The 26,936-nt window shown below is 41.7% G+C and overlaps 1 protein-coding gene across 2 annotated transcripts in view; it reads right to left on the bottom strand.

Moving 5' to 3' along the window:
* ZRANB3 (zinc finger RANBP2-type containing 3) overlaps positions 1–26,936 on the bottom strand; it is a 285,634-nt gene that overhangs the window by 8,033 nt on the left and 250,665 nt on the right. For both annotated transcript variants that reach the window (XM_039229949.1, XM_039229948.1), the window contains 5 exons: positions 18,860–19,247; positions 15,948–16,145; positions 12,238–12,329; positions 8,928–9,029; positions 7,390–7,532 (listed from right to left, as the gene is read on the bottom strand). In XM_039229949.1, the coding sequence (XP_039085880.1) occupies positions 7,390–7,532; positions 8,928–9,029; positions 12,238–12,329; positions 15,948–16,145; positions 18,860–19,247 (923 nt within the window). The remainder of the gene's footprint in view (positions 1–7,389; positions 7,533–8,927; positions 9,030–12,237; positions 12,330–15,947; positions 16,146–18,859; positions 19,248–26,936) is intronic.

Raw genomic sequence — 26,936 nt, 5'->3', positions numbered from 1 at the left:
CCACCCAGGAGGCCTAACCAGTTTCTGATTAATGGCATTTAGGTTGTTCTAGTCTCTGCTATCACAATGTTGTAATATCCTTCCATTAAGAAGAAGTTCTTGGAAGCAGAATTGCTGGGTCAAAGGTCTTGGGTGCTTTAAATGTGAACAGATTTTGACACATTGCTCTCTCCTCTGGGTTTGTACCAATCAATAGGAAAGTCCACCAGCAATGCAGGGAAGTACCTGTTTCCTCACATCTATACTAGCACAATTGTGAGGGAGTGTGGGACGAGCTGAAGGCAAAGTACAGGTCAAGAGCACCCCCCAACCCCGCCTGGTGGGACATGTGTGATATTCCTCGGACACTGCTGGCTGCCCAAGAACAGGGGAGAGGAAAGGAGAACAAATGGTTGACTGACAGAGATCACAGTTATGCAGGACAGGAGTCTCCTTCAGTTTATGGATAACTTAGTAAACTGCAAGAAAAAGGCAATCTTATCCATAGCCTAATCTCCAGAAACCTATAGACTCCATTTCCTGGAGCCCTAACATCACCCTCATCAAGATATAAGGGGGATTAAGTGCCTGCCAGGGTGATGTGAGAAACAAAGCCAGATGAAGAATTAAATTCCTTCACTGCCTAAAGCCCAGTGACAAGTCCTTGAAGCAAGCAGAGTCCCTCTAGGAGCTCAGCTGCCTCGATGATGACACTTTGCTTGAGGCAAAAGGGAATCTTGGCTTAACATTATCCTGACTTCTCCCCCCCGGCCCCAGGATCATGTACGTCTACTTTAACATATAAAAATTCCTTTAGAAATTTCCTTTATCTCAAAGGGTTAATATCGAAAATCTATAAGGAACTCACCAAACTCTACACCCGAAAAACAAACAACCCAGTGAAGAAATGGGCAGAAGATATGAACAGACACTTCTCCAAAGAGGACATCCAGATGGCCAACAGACACATGAAACGATGCTCAGCATCCCTCCTCATCAGGGAAATACAAATCAAAACCACACTGAGATACCACCTCACGCCAGTCAGAGTGGCTAAAATGAGCAAATCAGAGAACTCTAGATGCTGGCGAGGATGTGGAGAAACGGGCACCCTCCTACACTGTTGGTGGGAATGTAAACTGGTACAGCCCCTCTGGAAAACAGTGTGGAGGTTCCTCAGGAAACTAACAATAGAACTCCCCTATGACCCAGCAATAGCACTGCTAGGAATTTACCCAAGGGATACAGAAATGCTGATGCATAGGAGCACATGTACCCCAATGTTCACAGCAGCACTCTCTACAATAGCCAAAACATGGAAAGAGCTTAAGTGTCCAACCACGGACGAATGGATCAAGAAGATATGGTTTATCTATACCATGGAATACTACATGGCAATGAGAAAGAATGAAACCTGGCCATGTGTAGCAACATGGATGGACCTTGAGGGTGTTATGTTGAGCGAAATAAGTCAGGCAGAGAAGGACAAATATCATATGTTTGCACGTATAGGAGGATTAGGAGGAACTTGACGGAGCAACAAGGGGGAGAAGAAGGGCGGAAATGGTGGGGGAAAGGGAGAGAGGCAAACCATGAGAGACTCTTGAATGCTGACAAAAACTGAGGACTGATGGATGTGGGGGGGGATGGGCATGGAGGAGGGCACTTGTGGGGATGAGCACTGGGTGTTATATGGAAACCAATTTGACAATAAACTATTTGTAAAAAAAAAAAAATAAAAAAATTGATTTCCAAAAAAAAAAAGAAATTTCCTTTATCTCAACTCCCCGAAGATACATTGCTGGCAATCATACTACAAGCTTATGGTCCCCTGATACACATCTGAAGGGTCTCATGACTGAGGCTTTACTAAATGGTAATAAATGGCGTTTTCCTAACAACAGATAGCCCCTCAAGGTCCTGGAAACTTTGCTTCCAAAATTCCTTGTAGACTTATGCTGTCCCTAACCCCCTCCCAACCTGAGGGTATATAATGAGTTGCCCGTCACAACCCCAGTGCAGTTCTTTCTGCCCACGGGTCCTGTCCCTGTGCTTTAATAAAATCACTTTTTTTGCACGAAAGACATCTTCAAGAATTCTTTCTTGGTCATCAGCTCCGAATCCCACCATCACCCCAAAACCCCATCAACAAGACATATCCATTAAAAACATCTCTGCTAATCATGATACCTATCTCATTTTGGCTTTAAATTTGCATTTCTCCTACTAAGAGTAAGAGTGACTCTTTTCATATATTTGCATTTCTACTGGTGTTTTGTTCTTAAAGCAAAAAGAAAAAAAAAAAATTCTTTTAGAATTCTCTAGCTTGCCCTTTGGGTTTCAAAACTTCCCACATCCCTCCATCCCCCAATTCTTCAACCATTTTATTCCCTTGACAACAGCACTTCACTAAAGTATTTCAGTGGATTCTAATGAACTCAAACACTTCCTAGCTTTGAGGGGCAAGGGGATACTAAGCCTTGCCTCAGGTATTATTCAATGTTTAAAAGCTTAGAATCCTAATTCAGTAAATTCAAAAGATGCTGAGAAATCTATTCAGAGATTTAAGAACTAAAAATAACCTTTCCTACAAGAGATTTAAGCACAAAATTCTGAAAGCCATAAGAAACAGATCAATCAAACCCAAAGCAGGACGTCGGCAACTTTTCAAACATGGTTGTGAGTTACCAACATTTAATTTTCCACTGAGGTTTGCTAGGAAGTTGATGTAAGTATAACACCTCTCAAAAGGATTATGGTAAATCTCAATTTTGAAAAAAATAGGGAAGGGAGAATGTTGTCTACTAATTAGTAGTAATTCCCGGATGGGGATGGCAGTGGAGGATGGCAAGTTTTGCAAGAAGAGAAGAGTGTTTTGGAAAGTGGCCCACAACAGTGAAAACGGTGCTGGGTTCTAGGTTGCTGACCTGCTTGTTGGGGGTCAAAACAAAAGAGGTGGCATCCTAAACCTAACAGGGCTCCCAGGAGAGCAGGCCTGCCTCTGACAAATGGGAACTCAGCAGCAGAAACAATGGCTGGTGATTTTGGCTTCATTAACATTTAAGACTGAGCTGTTCAAAACCTAAGTGCAAACTCTGAACTTGGACGGGTCCTGTGAACTGGTGGAAGTCAATGCAGGATAATCTGGCTGGATATCTAGCCATTGCTTAAAATCAGTATCTACGTGTCTTGATTCTAAGGCCATTCCATTTTTTCAGAGAGGAATCCTCTAATTTTTTGCTAAGAAGTAAAATATGCCTCCTAGAATTTTGGAAGTAGAGAAGGGGGCCTGGGGAGTGCTGGTTTCCAATAGAACGCCTCTCCCTTTATCACCACTAGGCCTGGTTTTCCAAGGCTGATGCCTCCCTGGTGCAGTTTCTCTAGAAAGTCAACGGGAAGGACAGGGGGATGGCAAGGCATCCAGTGTCTACCTGCTCCTCATACAGACGTCCAGCCAGTGCTGTTGGGCAGCCCCATCTTTCGCACTTGCTTTCAGAGAGAGACCGTTCCTCCGATTCCCTGAGACTTGCTGGGATTCTCCACAAGAACTGGCCCGCTTGCCCAAAGCACACTTCTCTGCAGGCGCACAGGTTTTATTTTCATGGCTCTGCGAAGTCCATTTCCCTGGAGCCTTTGCTCTTTTTTCTTCCTCTGATCAGTGACCAGAGTGTCTAGATTTACCCACTAAGGCCTCTCTTCATCCCCCTTCCTCCATTCCCATTGCTCCTGCCTTAAGAGTAAGTCTTCACGGGCACCTGGCCGGCTCAGTCAGTAGACAATGCAACTTTTGGGATTGTGAGTTTGAACCCTACGTTGTGTGTAGATTACTTAAAAAAAAATTCTTAAAAAACAAAGTCTTCATCTATCCCCCCCAGCTCTACTATAGCAGTCTTTTAACTTGTGTGGGAGGCAGTATCCTTAACAATTACTCTCTAGGATTCTTGTCTCTGATATTCAGTCCATCACTCATCTAGGTAATGTTGTAAAGGGACATTGCAGATATAATTAAGGTTAGTCATCAGCTGACTTTAAGAAAGGGAGCAATTCCAAGCATGAGAAGGATCTGACATACCACTGCTGGCCCTGAGATGTAGGAACCCACATGCTACAACTCCAAAGAAGTCTCTAGAAGCTAAGGATGGCCCCCACCCTTACAGCTAGCAAGAAAACCCAAGTCCTGCAATCACAAGGAACTGAATTCTGTCAACAACCCAAATGAGCATGGAAATGGAGTCTTCCCAGACTATCAGTTAAGAATCCATCCAGCCAACATTTTGAATTCAGTTTTATAAATCCAGAGCAGAGAAACCAGCAGAGCCATCTCAGACTTCTGGCTTACAGGACTGTGAGATAATACATGTCTGTTGCTTTAAGGTGCTAAGTTTGTGGTAATTTGTTAAGGCAATAATAGATAACTAATGCAACTTGCCTCCCTACCTCAAGCCTGCTCTTTAAAAAAAGGTTATTTTTGAGAGAGACAGTGAGAGAGAGAGAGAGAGAGAGAGAGAGAGAGAGAGAGAGAGAGAAGAGACAGGATCTGAAGTGGGCTCTGCGATGACAGCAAGAAGCCCAATGCAGAGCTCGAACTCATAAACCACTAGATTAAGACCTGAGCTTAAGTCGGATGCTTAACTGACTGAGCCACCCAGGTGCCCCTCAAGTCTGCTTTTTTTCTAAAACAAAATTTTTAACGTTTATTCACTTTTAAGAGACAGAGAGGCAGAGCGCAAGTGGGGGATGGGCAGAGAGAGAGGGAGACACAGAATCCAAAACAGGCTCCAAGCCCCGAGCCGTCAGCTCAGAACCCAATGTGGGGTTCGAACCCACTAACCATGAGATCATGACCTGAGCCAAAATCAGATGCTTAACCAACTGAGCCACCCAGGCACCTACAAGTCTGCTCTTCTGATCTCATCTTCCAACTGTGCTAGAGCAAACTCTTAAATTTTTTTAAACTGTTTTTTATTTTATTTTTGAGGTTCAAAGAGAGACAGCGCAAGCAGAGGAGGGTCAGAGAGAGACACACACACAGAATGTGAAACAGGCTCCAGGCTCTGAGCTAGCTGTCAGCACAGAGCCCTACGTGGGGCTAGAACCCAAGAACTGTGAGATCATGACCTGAGCCGAAGTCGGACGCTTAACTGACTGAGCCACCCAGGCACCCATAGAGCAACCTCTTAAAAACACACATCCAATTACTGCCCATGCTGCTTAACACAGTTTTAACTTTCCTATATCATCCACATAAAATGTTATAGATAATACCGTATGTCTGACTTTGGTTTGTATTGATTTCATGACTTTTGCTTTTACACCTGATTGGTCTTTCTCAGGTAGTTCTTTAAGTGGCCACCCATGTCTGATGGAGAGGAAACCATGTGACATGTCTAGAAATGACTGGAGTGTTGTAAATTCAGTTAAGAAGGAAACTATGGTCATGTAAAGAGAAGACCAATACTTCAACTAAGATGGTGGCTGTGACAATGAGGAAATGGAGAGGACCACCAGAAGTCCTGAGAAAATTAACAGGCAATCTGCTTTTTGTTACACATGAGTGGGTATCTGTATGAGGGGTGTGTGCATGTGTGTGTATGTATATATTATCAATGCATACATGTATTTTAAATGTATTTCTTATATAAAGTAATACACACTCGTGGGAACAATTTAAGCAGTGCAGAAGAGTTTAGGTGAGTCCGAAACTGGCAGCTCATGGACAGATTCAACTAGTCACAGGGCTTTCATCAACTCATACAGCATTTTATTTTTTAGCCAGAATTTGAATGATGTCAGATGGGTTATACACATTCCGATCTACTGTATTTCTACATCCTACCTCAACCTTTTCTGATTTTACACTTGATCTCATTTGTTCATTTATGGTTCCTGCTTTGCTTTTAGTCATAGGAGTTTGTGATCCAGGCGTAAAGTATAAAGTTCCCATCATCTCCACAAATCCCCGATCACATGGTCTAGAGCAAGATCCCTCAACAAGGGCACTAATGACATTTTGCAACAGATAATTGTTTAAGTGCAGTTCTGTTCACTGTAGGGCACTGAGCAGCATCCCAGGTCTCCAGCCTCTGGATGTTCCCCAGTTGTATCCACTAATCTTAACAAACTAAAATGCTTCTTAACACTACCCCCCCGCCGCCCAGCTAAGAGCTACTGTCTTAGAGAAAACTCTGGTAGGGTTTCTAGGATACCCTTCCAGACACTTCCTATGTCCCAGTGGCAATTACATATAGTTGTGTCTCCATTCTTTGTTATATTTATTTTTCTCCTTCATAACTTATCACAAGTATCACTCCTTTTTCTCACATATGGATATACCACAGGCCACATCTGGAAACAGCTGAAGAGATGCTTCACTGTCTAGGGAGACAAGCTGTTTGACTAAGTACATCCTCTCACCTATCCCTGATGGATGATTTTCACCTGTGTGCACGGAAAACGCTAGAGATGGTAACTGATGGGATGTGAGGATGAAGGCAGATTATAGGTGTATGCAGTTGGCAAGAGCCACAGGGGTGTCTTTGGCCACGCGGCTGCTGGGCCACAGAACTGCTAATTGAGAATCACTCCTTCCCACTGAGGGAAGAGTCTACAGGCTATGGGGACTGAGCTCACATAAGGGGACACCTGAGCGGGGCAGAGAAGATTCTGATGCCGAAAAAGTAAGTATACAGAGATTAGAAAGAAACCTGTGGGGCACCTCGGTGGCTCAGTTGGTTAAGTGCCGACTTAGACTCTGGTCATGATTTCACGGTTCGTGGGTTTGCGACCCGCATTGGGCTCTGTGCTGACAGCTCAGAGCATGGAGCCTACTTCAGATTCTGTGTCTCTTTCCCTCTCTGCCCCTCCCACTCTCTCACTCTCTCTCAAAAATAAATCAACATTAAAAAAATTAAAATAAACAAACAAACCTGTAATGATAAAGGGCAAAACAATTCCACAGGCATGAGACACGAAACCTTTCCTTGCCCCCTTCCCCCCACCGTAACTGTCACCTCCCACCCTTTGCGCGATGGCGTGTCAAACAGAACCAGCTTCCTTGCCGCACGGCACCCAGACCTGGGCCCTCTCCCACTAGGGAGATGTCTTCCTGTTGCTCAATACTGGCCCAGGCCTGGTGGGTCACAGGACACACCGGCCTGTGACTCTAGCCTCTTTCCTGATGAGCGGGACTCATGGTGACCAAGACCCGGTCAGCCTGATGTTTTCTAGTGGATTTGATCAAATTCACAAAACATCTAGTTATGTTGTTATAAAATAAGAGACTGTTTTATGTTTAATTTTCTCTTAACTCATCAGGATTTCATGAGTGGTTACATAAAAAGTGTCAGACTTCCTTCCCTGTAGAATGACAAAATAATAAAATCCAAAATAAAGAAGAAAGACAACTCATACCTTTTAGTGCTATGTGGTTTGGTTTGTTGCTTTGTGATCTCCTCCAAAGCAAGAATTGGGCTACAGAACAGCCACCCGCTTCTCCTGATTATCTTTTGCTTCATGGCAGTTAGACTGTTCCATTCTCGAACAAACCTTAAAATCTGGCAGAAAATGAGACAATGAAAAGAGCTAATGGCTCACCAGGCATCTTCCTTTGAAAGTAAAGCCACTTATCACATCAGAAAACTGATGCTTTATTATATCTCCCAAATAGGCTTCTGAATGTCACAGTTTAAGGCTTTCTTCAGACTGATGCTGTCTTCCTATCTTATTGTAAAGTATCAATGGCCAGTTCTCTTTCAACCCAAAGACACATTTCAGGACGCCCCAGCGAATGTCCTTAATGCACATAGGGACCAATGGCAATAATGTGCCCAGTGTGACCAAGAGGTGCCTGTCTCTCAGAAGCACACACCCAGCAGTGGCTGCGGCAGAGTTGGGCGTGGGGAGGGGGTCTTACAGGCTGGCTGGTTTCGAGGCAACATCTGAGAACTGCCTGGTTACCCAACTACCTAAGTTATCACAGCAAAACAGCCGTCAATAAACCTGGAACATTTTTACCAGGGTAATGTTCTTACTTACTAGTCAATTATCTGTAACCGGTCCTTTCCTGGGAATCTGAGAATCAGGATGAAATGATACCAAAGAAAATAACTCTCTGCTACCTTTTTGTTTAAAACAAGTGTAGCTGACTCACGGGCAATGTTTGATTTCCACCCAAAGGGCAAAAACAAAATCACTATTTTCTCGTAAAAAGTGGCACACTGGGGCTCCTGGGTGGTTCAGTTAGTTGAGCGTCCGTCTTCGGCTCAGGTCATGATCTCACAGTCTGTGAGTTCGGTCGGGCCCTGCATCGGGCTCTGTGCTGACAGCTCAGAGCCTGGAGCCTGCTTCGGATTCTGTGTCTCCCTCACTCTGCCCCTCCCCTGCTCATGCTTTCTCTGTCTTTCAAAAATAAATAAATGTTAAAAAACAAAAAACAAAAAACGGCAGACTGCATGCTGTCAGCCCCTGCATGTGCTGATGCTTCTCAGTGCTGAGGATAAATCAGCCACAGATCCGAATTAAGGCCTCCAGAGCAGGTGCGTGGCCTATAGCCGTATGCTGCTGCTTCCAAAGGAGCAGGAGTCGCCCACCACGGCACCATGCCAGCTCTCAGAATTTGTCACTGTTAGAAGTTAATTGTCAGAGATAAACGGGGGCACTGTCAGGTACAGAGAGCACGGTTGCTAATGCTGTGAAGGAGAAATCCAACAATGTGAGGATGACCCTATCAACAGAAACAGCAACGCTAGGTGTGATCGCTCACCCAGGAAACAGATTTCACAGTTCTTCCTAGCGCCAAGGGAATTAGGAGGCAGTGCCTGCACCGATGAAAATGTGCCTGGTGATGTGACTCTGCAACAGGCCACAAGGTGCTTTCATGAAACTCAGAGTGGCCTTATACAGTACTCAACACACTTTAACTTAAAACATACGCAGAGGACTCTTCTTACCAGGGAGCGATTGTGTTTCAGCTGAAAGCTTGCTGGTAAATCTTCCCAAAGGTCTAATTTTATATCCAAAGGAATGAAGTTACAGTTCATCTGGTTTCCATCCTGATTATAGATTAGGAAGGCATGATTAATCCGTTTTGTCTGTAGGCACTACTGATTATTTTAAAAGTAAAGAATTATACAATGGCACAATATTCCCTGTTTCCTAAAAGATAAACTGGGATGTCGCACTGCAACAAGATTCTACCCACACACAGTTCCTCACAAGCATGCTGAGTGGAGAGAAGGGCCGGGCTCTCCAGTGCCCTCCGAATGCCTTCACTGCTTTCTCTCTAAGGGTAAAAAATACCAGGGAGAGGGCTTAGTCAGTTACACATGAGGTTTAAGCAGGAGTATGTCTTTTAAAGGGGGGAAGAAAAACCTCTGCATATGAAAATCTATTGTATCAACAACAGCTGGACTCCTATCCCATTTCTCTCAGCTGAAAACAAAGTTACAGCTCCCATAATCACTTTGGAAAAAACACACAAAAAGTACTTAACACATGGACTCAGAATTTAGATGTGCAACAGTTACTCTGAACTCTGAATCAGACTTGGGGTTCTCGCTGAAACCAACAGCTCTTTAGAGGGATACTGTTACTACAACCTAGGATGTAAACATCTGTTAATGATCTTCCTTTTAAGGGGAGTGCTTTTAGGCATTGTGCTGGGGTTTTTCTCCAGAGTCCTACCTCCAGATTCACCTCAGCTCACCTTATAGCTGTGAGAAGACCTGTTAACATTCCCTCTGCTTCGTGTGTCATGTTTAGAGATTACTTGAATCAATTTTATGCTAAAGGGACATGCAGGCATTTTGCACAGTCATAAAAATGCACTTGAGGCTATTAAGAGAGATGTCAAAAAGATGAGGTGGCCCACGCGATGCAGGGTGGGTGGTGGAGCCGGAAGATGGGTCAGCAAGGCTGTCACTCCAGGACTTTGCAGCTTCTCCCCTGTCTCCACCCAAAGAGGGAAAACATTGACCAGGTGATCCAGGATGTAGGTTTCCACTGCACAGAGTAGAAAGTTTAAGGAGTTTCAGGGCTTCTGAATTCCTGGGTTGTATCCGGCCTGGTGTCTGCTTTTGGTTTTCTGACCTTCATTCCCTTCTGGGGACTGAAGTTCTGTGTTATCCTCATGTAATGGTCTGAGAAACATAACCAGGAGCCCTCCCCACACTGGGGTGAAGGGGTCCCAGGCAGTCGAACTTATCTCCAGATGAGCAGAGGATGCTTAGGCGCTCCCTCCATGCTGAGAGGGTCCACATGGTGGACGGGAGTCCAGGCCTTGAAGAAGAACGCTGTCACTCCCGGATTCATTCCTGGTCTCCCTCTCTTGGCTGTGGTCCCACGGCAGAGGCTGCACGGGGCTTCTGGCATTCATGATCCTAGTCATCTCCTTATATTCTAGCAATCCCTTCTAGTTATTAGTTAGAACTGAGATGATTACATGGCCACCACATCTCTCTATATCTACTTGGTTTAGTATAAAACCTGTAACCAAGTTATCTTGACAAAGGCGTTCTTTCAATAGGCTGGCCCATGAATTGAAAAAGGTACAAATATTATTTTATTATACTTATAATGATTATAATGGTTAGAAATACTGTGGACCAAAAGGAAGTATTCATAATCTCAGCATGTGGACCAAATGGAAGTACTCATAATCTCAGCAAGTTTTTCCTCAAATACTGAGACTAGTTTACCTAAGCCAAGGATTCTCACAGGGCCCCTGAGATCACTTCAGGGGATCCACAAAGGCCAAGCATTTTCATAAGAACAGTAAAACGGTATTTGCACTTTTCACCCTCATTCTGTCACAAATGCATGGTGACGTTTCCCGGGATAGGCAGAGAGGAGAGTCCTAGTGTCTTCTATTAAGAGCCTGGAGAAACTGCTAAAAATGTAAAACAATGCCAACTCTCCTCCCTAAATGTTATCTTTGTTTCAGAAAAATAAGATGTCTCATAAAAATAAGCTATTGACAAGAATATCAATAATGGGCTTATTATTACGACCCTCAATAAATATTTTAAGTGTTTCCACCTAAATGTAGTAAATGTCAATGGCTATAACCCACATAAACAAAAGCCCTTTGGGGTTCCCGACAACTTTGAAAAGTACAAAGTGGTCCTGAGCCTGAAAAGCTTGAGGACCACCAACCTATGTCAGGGCACAAATCCAAGCAATCATGTTTTTAAAGCTTCCTAGAATCTACTCAACACAGATGGGCAGAGTTTGGCTTCTGCAAAGATGCTGCTGCTGGTACTAATGATCCGTGAAGGAGAGAACTTTGTCTTTTTTGAAGTACAGTTGACACACGACGTTACGTCCATTTTAGGTGTACACCATGGTGATTTGACAAGTCTGTACATCCTGCTGTGCTCACCAATCATTTCTTGCCCTTTTGGCCAAGATCAAGTGTAGTATGCTGTGCTCACCCCAATTGCAGCTACCGTCTGTCACCACACAGCACTCTAACTACAGTGATATTGGCTACATTCCCCGTGCTGTACCTTTCATCCCTGTGACTTATTCATTCCATAGCTGGAAGCCTGTGCCTCCCACTCCCCTTCACCCGTTTTTTGCACCCCCCATCCCTCTCCCCTCTGGCAACTACCAGTTTGTTTTCTGATTTATGGGTTTGTTTCTGCTTTGTTTGTTCATTTGTTTTGTTAAGAATCCACACATAAGTGAAATCATGCAGTATTTGTCTTTCTCTGACTTATTTCACTTAGCATTACATACTCTAGGTCCATCCATGGTGTTGCAAACGGCAAGAAATCATTCTTTTTTATGGCTGCATAGTGTAGCCATTGTGTAGATGCGGCATGCACGCATGTATGTTGTGTGTGTGGGTGTGTGTATGTACTAAATCTAGGAGCTAACTCTTACTGAGAGTTCCTTATGGCGAGGCACAGTGCTAAGTGATTTATAAGAATTAGCTCATGTTACCCTTGTAACAACTCCTTTCCATGTTTTCAAGTTGAAGAAAGTGAGGCACAGAGTAGTTAAGTAATGTGTTTAAGATTCCACACTCAGTAACAGATGTGAATTGAGGCAGTCTGGCCCTGAAGTCTATGCTCTTAACTACTATGCTGTTTTGCCTCTCACTGTCTTTAGATTTAACAAAGAAATGTTAGAATTAGTAAGGAGAAAAAGAACTAGATGCCTATCTCATTGTTAATAAAAGTAACTATCACCACTGACACATGGAAAAAAAGGAAGGCTTCTGCACATTTTAAGCTGTAGAATCCGCATGATGCTTACCTTAGTATAGAGGTGAATCCGGTCAGTATTCTTACTTGCACAGAACATTAAGGTGTCGTATACTGGCAGATTGTCTGGAATCTTCAACTGTTCTAATAGAGAAGATAAAAAAGAACCTGAAGGCTTAACTCCTATCTATGCAAAATAGCTTATTTTAATCTTTTTTGTGGATTAGAAAGATGGAAGAGCTATATAAACTATATCATCATATTTCACAAAGGACATGTGTCTGGGCTTGAAATAAAACTACCATGGCAGGCCATCTAAGACCATAGTGTCCTATATGGGAACCAGTTGCTTTGCACTTTTGCTAATGATCCCACAAGAGAGAAACAAATTGAGAATTATCTGAGAAGATAGGAGTTAGGTATGAGGGAGAATTTCCTGCCACCAAGAGTTGTTATCAGTCTTGAGGGAGTCTAAAATGTAGACATTTAGTTAGAGTGGTTTTAGGAGACAGAAGGAGCACCATTTTGGTTTGGCAGCAATCAGCTTTGTGAGTGGCCCTTTGAATGCCGGGTTCCCTATGACCTGGTGCTTCACATTCACAAAAGGAGATAGATGTGCACGAGCTCTTTTTCTGATAATCTCCTTTTATTGATCACTTCTGGGTCTCACTGACCAATACAGTCTGTAGGGGAGACAGGGTTATCAAAGTGGATCTAAATAATAATTATAGTTAACACTTATCAAGTCCTTACAATGTGCCAGGCATTGTTCTAAGTATAAATATTAACGTCTCTCAGAAATAAGTACTGCATTTTACAGAGAAGAAAACTAAGGCACATTAGCATGCCCAAGGTCACACGACCAGTAAGAGGACTTAAGGCCAGTCATGTGGCTACGGAGCCTGTGCCCTTAACCTCTGCCACAGTTCCTAAATGACTTTATGATTATGATTATTTTATTTTTCCCTCAGTGACCTTCTAAAGTATTTCCCCAGATCTGGAAGTCTATGCTTTCTCATTCTACTTGGCAATGTCATCATATTTTAATTTTTCTACTCAAGGCACTGGTCACTTTACAAACTTGGGAGTATTCTTGTATTTCATGAATTCAAAAATGTCCATTTTCCCCACACGTTAACATCTCTGAAACTGGCAAGCTGACAGGTAGTAAGCGTGCCATTTTACAATCATTGCTGGCCAGGTGGCAGTTGTGAGGTAGCTGGCATGGCCCAAGCATGCAGAGGCTTAGTCGTGACTTACAGCGGTGTTGTTACTTTAACACCACGCTCGAGTCAAGTGCTTTGTTGTTACTACATGAGTTGAGTTTAATTACCTGTAAAGTGTCTTCAAAATGCTTCACTCTGATTTGGTATTGAAATGAGAAGCTATCATGTATACGAAAAATTTTGGATATAAAGCAGTGGAGCATAAATTTGATATTTAAAGGAGTAAATATGTATCACTGGAGGAACAGCCAATGTTTTTTATATTCTTGCAAAAGAATAAGCCAGTGCTTCATGGGACCTGAGCAAAGGAGATCCCTGCAGATAGCGGGCACTCTCTCACATCTGGATACTGTGATGTGCAAACGGGCTGCCTAGCACATGCCAAGAAACTGCCACCTCCCTCAGGGCAAATGAAGGAAATGGCAAAGCAACAGAGGGTGCTCTGAGCTGGTCTGGGCTGTCATTAAGATATTAAGTCATAGTTTAACTTTTAGATTTTCTTTCTTAATGTACATAAATATCAATGCAATGTATAATCACTGTCTTCAGATTTTCTGAAGAGCTATGGTTAATGGATTCATGTTTAAAGATCAGAAGTCATTCTTTGATAAAAAGCATTATAGGATTGATTCCAAATCAGCTAATATTCTTGGTAGCTAGCGGCTACATGGGGGAATGTATTTCTCTTTTCATTGTTTTCCTGAAATGTAATTTAATGGTTTGAGATGACAGAGGACACATCTTGTGAAGACCCAACTATCCTTCTAGACCCCTGGAATTTCAGTTAGAACAAACCCACAGTCCCTGCAAAGCACATACCACTCCAGTCTAAGAGCTTATGTGGAATGAATAAACACTTCAACATAGTGTGCCTCCTGTCTTTCTTCTGTTTGTTTGCCATGGAAATCCATGTTAGTGGGGAGATGTGAAGCATATCGCTTATATCAAGTTCTCAACCCAGTGATCTGATAAGTCAAAAAAAAAAAAAAAAAAAAGGAAGGGGGGCAGGTGTGGGGAAAAAGCTGGCATTGTCTGGAGTGGATGAGGCCAGTGGAATTTTCACTGGCAGAACTGAATTTCAAAAGGTCTAGTGATTTCTGAAAAGTATGTATAAGTACAGCTAACATGCCTTCATCAAGGGACCAATTTACAACAAACAAGCCAGAATTTCCCGGTCACAGATGAAGAGACTCATGGCCCGGGAGTTGATGACAATTGCCAGTTGTTTGTTCTGGGTCTGCTGTTTAGTTCAGTGAGCCCCATGCTGTCCTATAACAACATCTTCAGCACTTGAGGCATTGTCAGAGCCGGAAGAAGGAAATCAGAGTTATGAAAGAAATGCCCCACCTCAGACTACACCTAAAGACTGTTAAAATTAACATACCTAAACTGGGGGCCATTCCAAGATATTTTTTGAGAAGAACCTGAGGAATCAGAAGGAAGGAGGGCTGCGGGAAGGAGGAAGCCCTGAGCTCAGAAATTCTTAACTGAACATTTCATTTTAAAGCTATGAAGCTGACTTTAAATTAGCAACTGATTTAGAAGAAAAAGTTCAACTGTCCATTCATAACAGTTTTGGGGTTGTTATAGTGAGAACCTCAATCTGTGAGTTACTATGCTCACTAACTGATTAACAAAATAACCCAAGGGCCAACCTGGGTGTCTCAGTTGGTTACCCATCTGACTCTTGAATTTGTCTCAGGTCCTGATCTCATGTTTTGTGAGATTGAGCCCTGTGCTGGGCTTGCACTGGGCACAGGGCCTACTTGGGATTCTCTCTCTCCCTCTCTCTGCTCCTCCCCCATTCAGGCTTTCTCTGTCTCTGTCAAATAAACAATAAAAAACCCCCAAAATATTCTTACTAAAACAATTTTAAAAAAGAAAGAAAAGAAAGGAAAAGAAAATAACTCCAAAATACTCACAAACTCTGGGCAGCCAACCCATAAAGATAGTAATATCTGACATATGGGCTGGTAGGTGCCACCCATCACAGCTCTACATAATGAATGGAATCAACCAAAAAGTAAATAAATCCAAACACTACATGGCTGGTTCCAAGTGTGGTCATGATTCATACCATCTTGACATTGTTTCCTTAAGAAAAAACCTAAAACACTCCATTTAAAATATACCAATTAACTGTAGCCATTTAAAAGAAATTCACGTGCAAATGATTAATATCTGTCAAGTGGCTGTTAATAATCTGTTGATCTTTACTGTTTTGTCCCAAAGAGCCTCCTAAATATCAGAAACACTGCCTCCTGCATGTAGGACCTGGGTCAAATGAGGCTGGGGCACGGGCCGAGGGCAGCATGGGAAGCAATAGGTCGGCTCTGCTCTCTGTGTCATATCTGAGTGTCCACAGCTTTGTTCCTCCAGCCATCTGGTGTTTTAGGGTGTGGTTCCAAATGGTTGTATTTTTAATATAAATAGGAATACAAGGACCCTAAAACATGGTAGTAGTAGCAAATCTACTAACAGTATTCTCTAAGTGCATGGTTCTCATCTGGACACTGGAAATGTAAATAAGACTTACCATCACCTGGCTGGGGTGTGAGTCCATCCTCTCTCTCAATTTTTGCTATTTCTTCCTTGCTCTCAGCCAATGGTTTAGGTTCTGAGGGGGCAAGGCCTTGTTTTTCACAGTCAGAACTAGTCTCAGCTTTGCTGGAGGTATCTTTCGGAGGATCACCTTTCCCGTTTTCGTTTGTATCCTGAGTACTGCTGAGGCTATCTATTTGTAGAATTATGAAAATCAAACAATTTACACATAAATTTAGATAAAATCATTACTTACTCTAAGACCAGCTTTTAAAAAGTTACAACTAGGTCTTATAAAAAGAAAGAAAGTGAACAATGTTTGCTCATTCTCTGGAGACATTTATTGGGAGTCACTAAATGCCAAGTACGTACTGTATAGGCAGTGAAGAATGAGATAGGTCCTTGTTTCCTAGAGATTCCATTCCACGTGTCAGAAATAGAAACGGAAGCCAGTAAGGGTTCTAGGCAAAGGAATATAATCATCTAGGTTTTTAAAGAATCATTCTGACTGCTGTGTACTGAAGGGCCACGGAGAGTCTAGCAGAGATGCCACTGAGGTCTGGGAGAGAAAATGGTGGCTTCTAGAAGGATGGAAGCAATAAAGAAAAAGTGGCCAGAATCAAGATACACTTTAGAAGTTATGCCAGCAAAACTTGACAAATCAAGTGTGGGAGGAGAGATAGGAGTTAAGGATGCTGCATCACTGTAAGGATGATGAGGTAAGAGAAGATTTAGGTGTTAGGTGTGGTGGTGGTGAATCAAGAATTCCATCTTGGACATATTAACCTTGACAAACCCATTAGACACCCAGGTAGAGATATTGCATAGGCATGTGACAAACTGCAGTTCAAGTGAGAGACAGAAGTATGGGCCTATGAGCTGTAAGATGCCAAATAAAAACTATGGAGGTTAAGAACAAAGCACAAGGGGGCAACCTGGCTGGTTAGTAGAGTATGCGACTCTAGATCTCAGGGTTGTGAGTTCAAGCCCCACATTGGGCATAGGGATTACTTAAGAAAAAAAAAAGAAGCACAAAAGAAGTGTTACCTATTGACAAATATTAGTGTTCAATATATACTATTACAAAAATTTACCAAATGTAGCAATCTTTATAGGACTGTAATTTCCTAATATTGCTCCTTTAGTTTTTTGGATTCCACCATTTCCTCAAAGCGTTGTATGGCAAACCCTGATTAAAAAATGTAGATGAATTTGGGGCACCTGAGTGGTACAGTTGGTTGAGTATCCAACTTAGCTCAGGTCATAATCTCACAGTTCATGAGCTCGAGCCCCATGTCAGACTCCACACTCTCTTTCCCCTTCTCTCTCTCCCTCTCTCTTTGCCCCTTGGGGGATTCTCTCTCTCTCCCCTTTCTCTCTGCCCCTCACTCATTCACACTCATTCTGTCTCTCAAAAAAAGTTCATGTGAATTAGAATTCTGCCCTTCAGTACTTTTGGGGGGTACTTCCAAATCAAGATTAGAAATCATTATGCCAAGTACAGTAATACTAATCTAATAATTATAAGTTTTATATACAGTATTATCACTATTACTTAGAATTTGTACTTCTGTTTAATCAGACTTTAACAGTCACAGAAGGAGTTTTATTTTTCTTTAGGTTGTTTGAGAGTTATCTTATTAAATCATGGGTCTTGAAACTTTCATTGTTGCTCTTGGTATCACCAAGGAAAATCAGAATATAAAACCCTATTAAACTATGACTTTCATTGTTAAATCATTCAACTTATACTTAATGTGAACTGACACTATTCTGTAGTCATGAGATACTTTATTTTTACGGCCTAGAGTAGTTGGAAATTGAATGAGATAATGCAAATTATGATATTATATGGAATAAGCTTGTAGTTCCTATTTAGTTCACAGACAACAGGTGTTGACGTTACAAATATAACCACCCAGATGGCAGACTTGTCATTTTTGCAGGAACACCAAGAATTGAAAGAGGAAAGACTCAGCTACTGATTACATTTTCTTTCAGATGAAAACTAAGACACAGAAAAGCAAGAAAGGCAGTACTGCTCATGTCTCATCTGACTCTTGGTTAATGTCACTTCTCTAAAGAATTCACCTATGATGGGAAAGGAGATGTGTACAATGATCACAGCTGATAAAATGACTCCTTGCAGTTTCCAAAACTGTCAACGTGGCGTTTTGACTTACCATGAACTTGGGCTCTAACACTGGAAACATAAGAAATACTAATGATCTTTTTTCTTAAGACAGACTCAGTATTAACAATCGTTTCAAACACAAAACATCAGAAAAAGGCCTTTCATGCTATAAAAACATATTCTGAGGTATATTTATAGTTTCTACTTTTAAAATAGCAAGCTTTGGAAAAGAATAAACTCATAAAGCCTACAACATTGGTTCTTAAAAGAAGATCTATAGAGGAATTTTTAAGATTTGCCATGCAAGAAACAGGACACCATGTATATCGTACTAGGCAAAGGAGCTACACTGGATTATTTTGCTATTTAAACAAAAACAATCTATAATTTCTTTTAAAACAAGTATTATCTACAGGAGAAAGAAAACAGCAGGTCTATGACTATAAGGCATATTTGCTACCATAGCAACCGAGCTTCTATTCCTGCCCACTGAATTCACATCCTGCTGGCATTAATGAGAAATGTCCATTTGTGCCAAACTAATGCCATGTCACAGACGTTCTGGATATACATTCTTGACAGAACTGGGAGTTTTGCACATTCCACAAGGGGATCAATTCAGTCTTCACTGTATAAAGTTCTTATTCCAGCTTAAAAGCTGAAGTCGGTGCCGAGTCACACAAACCTTCGACAACAGCAGTTGCCTGTAAAAACACCGATTACATGAAGACAACACCACCAGCCCCCTCCAGGGCCACACTCCATCTACTCACCAGCACCGCCTCGAGGATTCTCACACATTTCACAATATGGTAACACGGAGTTATTGATATAGGTGCAGAGGCCACACTGCCAGCCTTTTCCAAGAAGGGGTCGGGTGGCTGCCTGGGCGTGAGCCGTGGTTCGCCTGGGCCAGGATGGCTTCTCCTCTGGGACACTGCGGTGGTCATTGTCGGTAACCGACTTTAATCTTTTAGCTTCAGGTTCAAAATTGCTTTCATAATCAATGCTATGTCTTGTGGCTATCTTTCCAGGGTTTGCTGGCACAACAGTATTTTTCTCCTGGAATATCCCTGGTTCATCGCAGGAGGCCACCAACTGCCTTTTCTTAGGTTTTGGTGAAAAGAATGATCGAATATCATGCTGTTTTTCTTTTTCAAACTGGGAAAAACAAACAGCAAATTAAGAAGCAATCTAATATGTTCTTCCTAATTGAAACAGCTTAACCACTATTTTCAGTAACCATACTCCTTTATCTTTTGAATACCTTGTTGGAAATGAATTCAATTATGCTCTGACTCTTCATATATACATATATGCAGAATATCATTAACACATCTATATACTTCCTGTGTCTAGCTTTTTTTTTTTTTTTAGCACTTACAAGGTGCCAAGCGCTTAACATATATTAACTCATTTAATCCTCAGGCCAGCTCTGTGAGACAGGTGCCAATATTCTCCCTACATTTTAGATGAGGACACTAAAGCTTCAGAGATGTTAGGTAACGTAGCTATGGAATTTATGTAATAAAATTATACTGCAATAAACTGTGTGCTCTAGAGGTATGTCAGGGAATGGAGGATTGTATAAATATCTCAAGTCAATCAAGAACCTACAAAAATGTTTTCATAACCAAGCTACAAATACGGTATTCATAAACAATGTTTTTCATATTAAAGTATTTTCTTGACTGGGGAGCATTTTTTTCAAATAGAATTAAAGCTATTAATTAGAATTGCATACAGACACATCTTAATAATTATCTTGTTTTCAAAAAATATATTTCTCTAAGAAAAGATCCATCATTGTCTTCTGTTTTTCATCTTCTTTTCCATGTGTAAATCTCAACCTCCGCATTACAGAAAGTAGGATGTGTATCACCACAAGTGATTTAGCTAGCAGGAAAGGAACATTAAAGGAGTCTGTTTTAGAGAATTCCAGCTGGAGGTACCATAGTGGACACACACTGAATTTCCAGAGATGGGCTCATCAATTCTTCTATTTGACATGCTCTTCTCACAATGTGACAATGACATACCAAATGTAGAGGTGGGGTCTGTGTTCCTCTCCCTTGAATCTGGGTGGGCCTTTGTAACTATCTTGATCAACACAATACGGTGAAAGTGACAGTGTGTGTGACTTCTATGGTTTCCACTTGGTTGCTGAATCCCTTTCTCTTTATGTCTTGGGTTGCCTGTGTTTGGAGTGTAGCCACCATGTTGTGGGGAAGCCTGGGCCACATGGAGAAACCATGTGTGGATGTTCAAGATGACAACTCCAGGCAGGCCCCTAGGTTACAGACATCATCAATTGCCAGACATGTGAGTAAACAAACCTCAAGATGTTTCCAGATCTCAGACTTGGGGTCCTCCATTAAAGGCCCCAGTTATCGTGGAGCAGAGGCACATCATCTTCATAAGCTTAGGGCTGAATTCCTCACCCACAGAAACCATAATTAATATGACTATCTGGAGAATAGTTAGAAGACAAACTGTTGTTTGAAGACGCAAAGTTTTGAGGTAATACGTTATGCAGCAATAGATTAACACTGACAGACACTAGATAACGGCAGCAAAATACCATATATTGTAAAGATATTTTACAGAATAAATCTTACCTGCACTTCTCAGCTGTGCTGAATAAAAGAGCAAGATATAGAAAATCCATAGAAAGAAGGATTAGTGGTTAAGGGGTAAAGGAGATGGGGAGTTATGGTAAATGGGTAGAGTCTCTGAGGTGATGAAAACTTTTGAAAACAGTGATGACGATTGCACAACATTGCCAATGTAATATTAAGTAGCACTACCACTCAACTGTACACTTAAAAGTGGTCAAAATGCCAAGATTCAGGATTATAAATTTACAAATATAATCACACACTTTTGTCATTTTCCTGGTTCTCCAGAAGGGAGTCCTCCAATCTCCTGCCTGAAGGATACAAGCTGGCTACCAGGAATCTGGGGGCAGATTAGGAGAAGGCTGCTAAGGATTCCATCATTACTTAAGGAGTCATTCACTTCCTATGCTTGTTTTCAATTTACTCTCTTACCCCTCGCCCCTCTCAACTGGCTGTCTTCCTAGATACATTTGGAGATACCTCTTTCTTAAGATTTTATTTTTAAGTAATCTCTATACCCAATGTGGGCTCGAACTCACAACCCCAAGACCAAGAGTTGCACTGTTGATCTTGCACTTGCTCTTGATCTTGATCTTGCACTGACTGAGCCAGCTAGGCATCCTTGAGATATATTTGTTAATAGGAGCAAATAAAACAGTTAAATAAATAAAATATGCAGTAACAGATCGCTGCCACTTACATGAAATAATGTTTAGATAATATTAGAATCTTTTGTCCTATTCTACCTTGTAAGCAATTTGTTTCTTTAAAAACATTTTAATGTCTCCATCTTCCCATAAAGAACCAAACCAAAAGTGTTTTAGATTTGCTGATAAAAAAATCAACGCTCCCAACAATACAAAACAAAACCTAAGAAATCTTTCAAAAAAATAATTCTCAGGGCCTTAAAATATCAGCTTTCATAGTTGATCTCTTTAATTAAGACAGTTAATTAAGCTGCTTTTTTTTTAAAAGAACCTCTTTTACTATTTAAGTAATGCTTAATTTTAGAATTAACATTTGAGAAATTCTCATTATGTGCCAGAGGCAAGTCACAGTAAAGGTTAGTGGTGAATGACAGTAATCACAAATTGACGGCTGCCTCTGCTGCTACAAGGGCCGGTACGCAGGAGTAATCGGTGTAGGTGTTATTTGGAAAGCTCAGGTGCTTGGGCAATAACAAATTGAGACTTGAGCACATAAAACCCAGAAAAGGTCTAAAGGAAATCATTTTCCACAGTTTTGGGAACTGAAGGATCACGAAGAGCCTAAATTTAGAGAAAGGAGAGGGCAAGATTAATCAGTGGCAATGACTTTAGTTAATGTTATGATGGCTACACTGGACAATGGTGAACATGGGTATAGGTAGTGAACTTGCAAATTGGTGCCATGGCCATGGGCTGCCAGAAGCTGTAAGGCCTAACAGAAACAAAGGCTTCCTCCGAGATAATCAATTACAAGACCGATCTATGTTATATCTATAGTTAATGTTTTCTGAAGGCCTCTGAGCAAGCCGGCAGAAGGGTGGTTGATGAGGTTTCTCTGAGACTTAGCAGCTGGGAGTGAAAGAAAACACAGGTGGGAAGATCTCTCTGACACATCCTAATGATAATCACACATGTTGGACGGAAACAGAGAAGGGCTGCAGGTTTACTGAACAAGAGTTCTTCGGACCCAGGGGCCTTTCACAAGACCATGGATGGCCTCCTGTGAGGCTGAGAAACCCCTGAAATTATCTATAAATGTTGTCTGTATTGTGTGTACGTTTTTGGAGAGCACTTGTTTACTTTCTCCACGGTTTCAGAGGGATGGATTCAGGACCCAACAAAGATTAAGAGCCACTGGACTAGAATAAAATATCTGAACATGCACCTGTGGTTTGAGCAGCTCCATTTCTCTCCTTAACTGTCCAGAAGTAAAGACAGATCAAAAGTTCATATGTGAGTGAACAAATGGGTGGTGAGTTAACTGTTTTTAAGGAGAAACAAAGAAGTACATTCTCCTAAAGACTGAGAATCCCTCTAGCTTCTTTCAATCATTTGCACCTAGTGAGTATTGTACCAAAACAGGGGAACTTCAGCGCAGGCATAAAGCATGCTCCTTTGGTTTATCCATCATGGGAACTAGACTCTGAGCACCTTCCTACAGGAGAGCAAATGACACGGGGGCGCCCACACGGCCAGAGAGACGGAAACAACAGAAGAGGCGAGGAAAAGACAGGGCAGGGACCGTGACACTGGGACATCTAGGAGACGCTGCTGCACGGGCAGGATGCACAGGTCCAAGATCGGGTAGTTCAGTCAAAGCAAAACACACTTTCCTTGATGTTCTGGAACAGGGACATCTCACCATTAGCTCCACATGGAGAATCTAGCAGGTTCCTGGGACGGGTGGAGATTTATTAAAGAAGTGACCATTAGTCTTTTTTAAATTTATTTTTTATAAAGTGAGTGTGGATCCACCAATAAAGTATCTGACAAAAAGGCAGTAAGAAAAAACTATAAACAAAATGTTTCCCAAATCAAAATGTTTTCTAAAAAGATCAGACTTATTAATAACAAGACTCCCTACAGGAGAAAGCTTTACTGGTCTTTACCAGAACAGACCAGAATCTTTAAACTGTAACAGCCACACGGACAGTTAAATACTCAGAATCCATACTTTATGCCAAGTCTGTATTTGAAGAATGACTGACCTTATTAATGTTATCAGCATTTCTCAGTGGTGAAGATAAGCAGGAATACAGGAAGACAAAATATTTTTTTATGCCTTAGGAAAGTTTTTTTAATTAAACAGCACAATTAAACTAAAAAGTTTACTTCAAGCTTATTTATTGTGAGAGAGAAAAAGCGTGCACACCAGTTGGGGAAGGGCAGGGAGAGAGGGAGAGGGAGGGAGGGAGGGGAGGGAGGGAGGGAGAGAGAGAGAGAGAGAGAGAGAGAGAGAGAGAGAGAGAATCCCTACTAGGCTCCACATTCAGCTCAGAGCCCAATGTGGGGCTCAATCCGATGACTGTGAGATCATGACCTAAGCCAAAATCAAGAGTCAGATACTTAACCGACTAAGCCACTCGGGTGCCCCAAGCTGAAAAATCTTTTCTTTTCTTTTTTTTTTTATAGTTTATTGTCAAGTTGGTTTCCATATAACACCCAGTGCTCATCCCCACAAGTGCCCTCCTCCATGCCCATTACCCCCCTTCCCCTCTTCCCCCCCCCCATCAGCCCTCAGTTTGTTCTCAGCATTCAGGAGTCTCTCATGGTTTGCCTTCCTCCCTCTCCCCCTTTATTTCCCCCCTTCTCCTCCACGGTTCTCTGTTAAATTCCTCCTAATCCTCCCATATGTGCAAATATATGGCATCTGTCCTTCTCTGCCTGACTTATTTCCCTCAGCATAACACCCTCAAGGTCCATCCACGTGGCTACACATGGCCAGATTTCATTCTTTCTCATTGCCATGTAGTATTCCATTGTGTAGATAAACCACATCTTCTTGATCCATTTGTCCGTTGATGGACACTTAGGCTCTTTCCATGTTTTGGCTATTGTTGAGAGTGCTGCTAGGAACATTGGGGTCCATGTGCCCCTATGCATCAGCACTCCTGCATCCCTTGGGGAAATCTGTAGCAGTGCTATTGCTGGGTCATAGGGGAGTTCTATTGTTAGTTTCCTGAGGAACCTCCACACTGTTTTCCAGAAGGGCTGAACCCGTTTACATTCCCACCAACAGTGTAGGAGGGTGCCCGTTTCTCCACATCCTCGCCAGCATCTAGAGTTCTCTGATTTGCTCATTTTCGCCACTCTGACCGGCATGAGGTGGTATCTCAGTGCGGTTTTGATTTGTATTTCCCTGATGAGGAGGGATGCCGAGCATCGTTTCATGTGTCTGTTGGCCATCTGGATGTCCTCTTTGGAGAAGTGTCTGTTCATACCTTCTGCCCATTTCTTCACTGGATTACTTGTTTTTTGGGTGTGGAGCTTGGTGAGTTCCTTATAGATTTTGGATACTAGCCTTTATCTGATATTGTCATTTGCAACTATCTTTTCCCATTCTGTCAGTTGCCTATTAGTTTTATGGATTGTTTCCTTTGCCGTGCAGAAGCTTTTAATCTTGATGAGGTCCCAATAGTTCATTTTTGCTCTTGATTCCCTTGCTTTTGGGGATGTGACAAGTAAGAAATTCCTGCAGTTGAGGTCAAGGAGGTTGTTTCTTGCTTTCTCCTCTACGGTGTTGATGGTTTCCTGTCTCACATTCAGGTCCTTTATCCATTTTGAGTTTATTTTTGTGTATGGTGTAAGAAAATGATCTAGTTTCATTCTTCTGCATGTTGCTGTCCAGTTCTCCCAGCACCATCTGTTAAAGAGGCTGTCTTGTTTCCATTGGATACTCCTTCCTGCTTTGTCAAAGAGTGGTTGGCTGTATACTTTTGGGTCCAATTCTGAGTTCTCAATTCTATTCTGTTGGTCTATGTGTCTGTTTCTGTGCTAATACCATACTGTCTTGATGATGACAGCATTGCAGTAGAGGCTAAAGTCTGGGATGGTTATACCTCCCATTTTGGTTTTCTTCTTCAATATTACTTTGGCTATTAGGGGTCTTTTGTGGTTCCATATAAATTTTAGGATAGTTTGTTCTAGCTTTGAGAAGAATGCTGGTGCAATTTTGATTGGGATTTCACTGAATGTGTAGATTGCTTTGGGTAGTAATGACATTTTAACTATATTTATTCTTCCTATCCATGAGCATGGAATGTTTTTCCATTTCTTTGTGTCTTCTTCAATTTCCTTCATAAGTTTTCTATAGTTTTCATTATACAGATCTCTTATATCCTTGGTTAGGTTTATTCCTATGTATTCATGGTTTTTCGTGCAATTGTGAATGGGATCAGTTTCTTGATTTCTCTTTCTGTTGCTTCATTGCTGGTGTATAAAAATGTAACCAATATCTTTACGTTGATTTTGTACCCTGCAACTTGGCTGAATTCTTGGATCAGTTCTAGTAGGCTTCTGGTGGAGTCTGTCGGGTTTTCTATTGCAAATCGAATTCAACAGCACATAAAAAGAATTATCCACCAAGATCAAGTGGGATTCATTCCTGGGTTACAGGGCTGGTTCAATATTTGCAAATCAATGTGATACATCACATCAACAAAAGAAAAGATAAAAATCATATGATCCTGCCAATAGATGCAGAAAAGCATTTGACAAAATACAGCATCCTTCTTAATAAAGACCCTCGAGAAAGTTGGGATAGAAGGAACTTACTTAAACATCACAAAAGCCATCTATGAGAAGCCCTCAGCTAACATCATCCTCAACGGGGAAAAACTGAGAGCTTTCCCCCTGAGATCAGGAACACGACAGGGATGTCCACTCTCACCACTGTTGTTTAACATAGTGCTGGAAGTCCTAGCATCAGCCATCAGACAACAAAAGAAAATAAAAGGCATCAGAATTGGCAAAGAAGAAGTCAAACTTTCACTTTTCGCAGACGACATGATACTCTACATAGAAAATCCTGTCTTTTCTGACTGTATTCTTGCATTTAGAAGAGACATTATACTAGCAAATTATTGACAAATACCCTAATTCATCATGACTGTCCTTGTAAAGAAATAACAATGTTAAGTGACCCTTTTAATATGTGATAAATAAAGAAGTGAAATGTAGGTGTTTGTAAGTAGGAGGAGTGATCTAAACTTATAGTAATTTTTATCACAAAGCTTTTGGAAAAATATAGTTAAGCCAAAATGCCCGTGTCATAAGATGTGGAAAACAGAAGAATATATTCCTCTCTTCGGTTACAGAGCTGACACTCAGTTACTGTGCTCCTGTCTTTTGTTCAATCTTGCTTTTGAAAAACGTAAGAAAAAATACTGCTTTTGGTGAGAAGTGCTGGGAATAAAAACTACAAAATGCTTAAGGTGGCAAAATGTGTGTTTTTATCTGAAGGGTTCAGGGAGGGGCGCCTGGGTGGCTTAGTCGGTTAAGCGTCCGACTTTCGCTTAGGTCATGATCTCGCGGTTCGTGGGTTCGAGCCCCGCGTCGGGCTCTGTGCTGACTGCCAGCTCAGAGCCTGGAGCCTGTTTCAGTCTGTGACTCCCTCTCTCTCTGACCCTCCCCTGCTCATGCTGTCTCTCTCTCTCTCCTAGAAATAAATAAAACATAAAAAAAAAAAAAAATTTTTGAAGGGTTCAGGGACTTGATATGTTTGCTCTGGTTTGCACCATGGTAAA

This window comes from Hyaena hyaena, unplaced genomic scaffold (genome assembly GCF_003009895.1).
Source record: "Hyaena hyaena isolate Hyena2069 unplaced genomic scaffold, ASM300989v1 scaffold_41, whole genome shotgun sequence".
In the NCBI taxonomy this organism is placed as follows: domain Eukaryota; kingdom Metazoa; phylum Chordata; class Mammalia; order Carnivora; family Hyaenidae; genus Hyaena; species Hyaena hyaena.
This window is presented reverse-complemented; position numbering and strand designations above follow the sequence as displayed.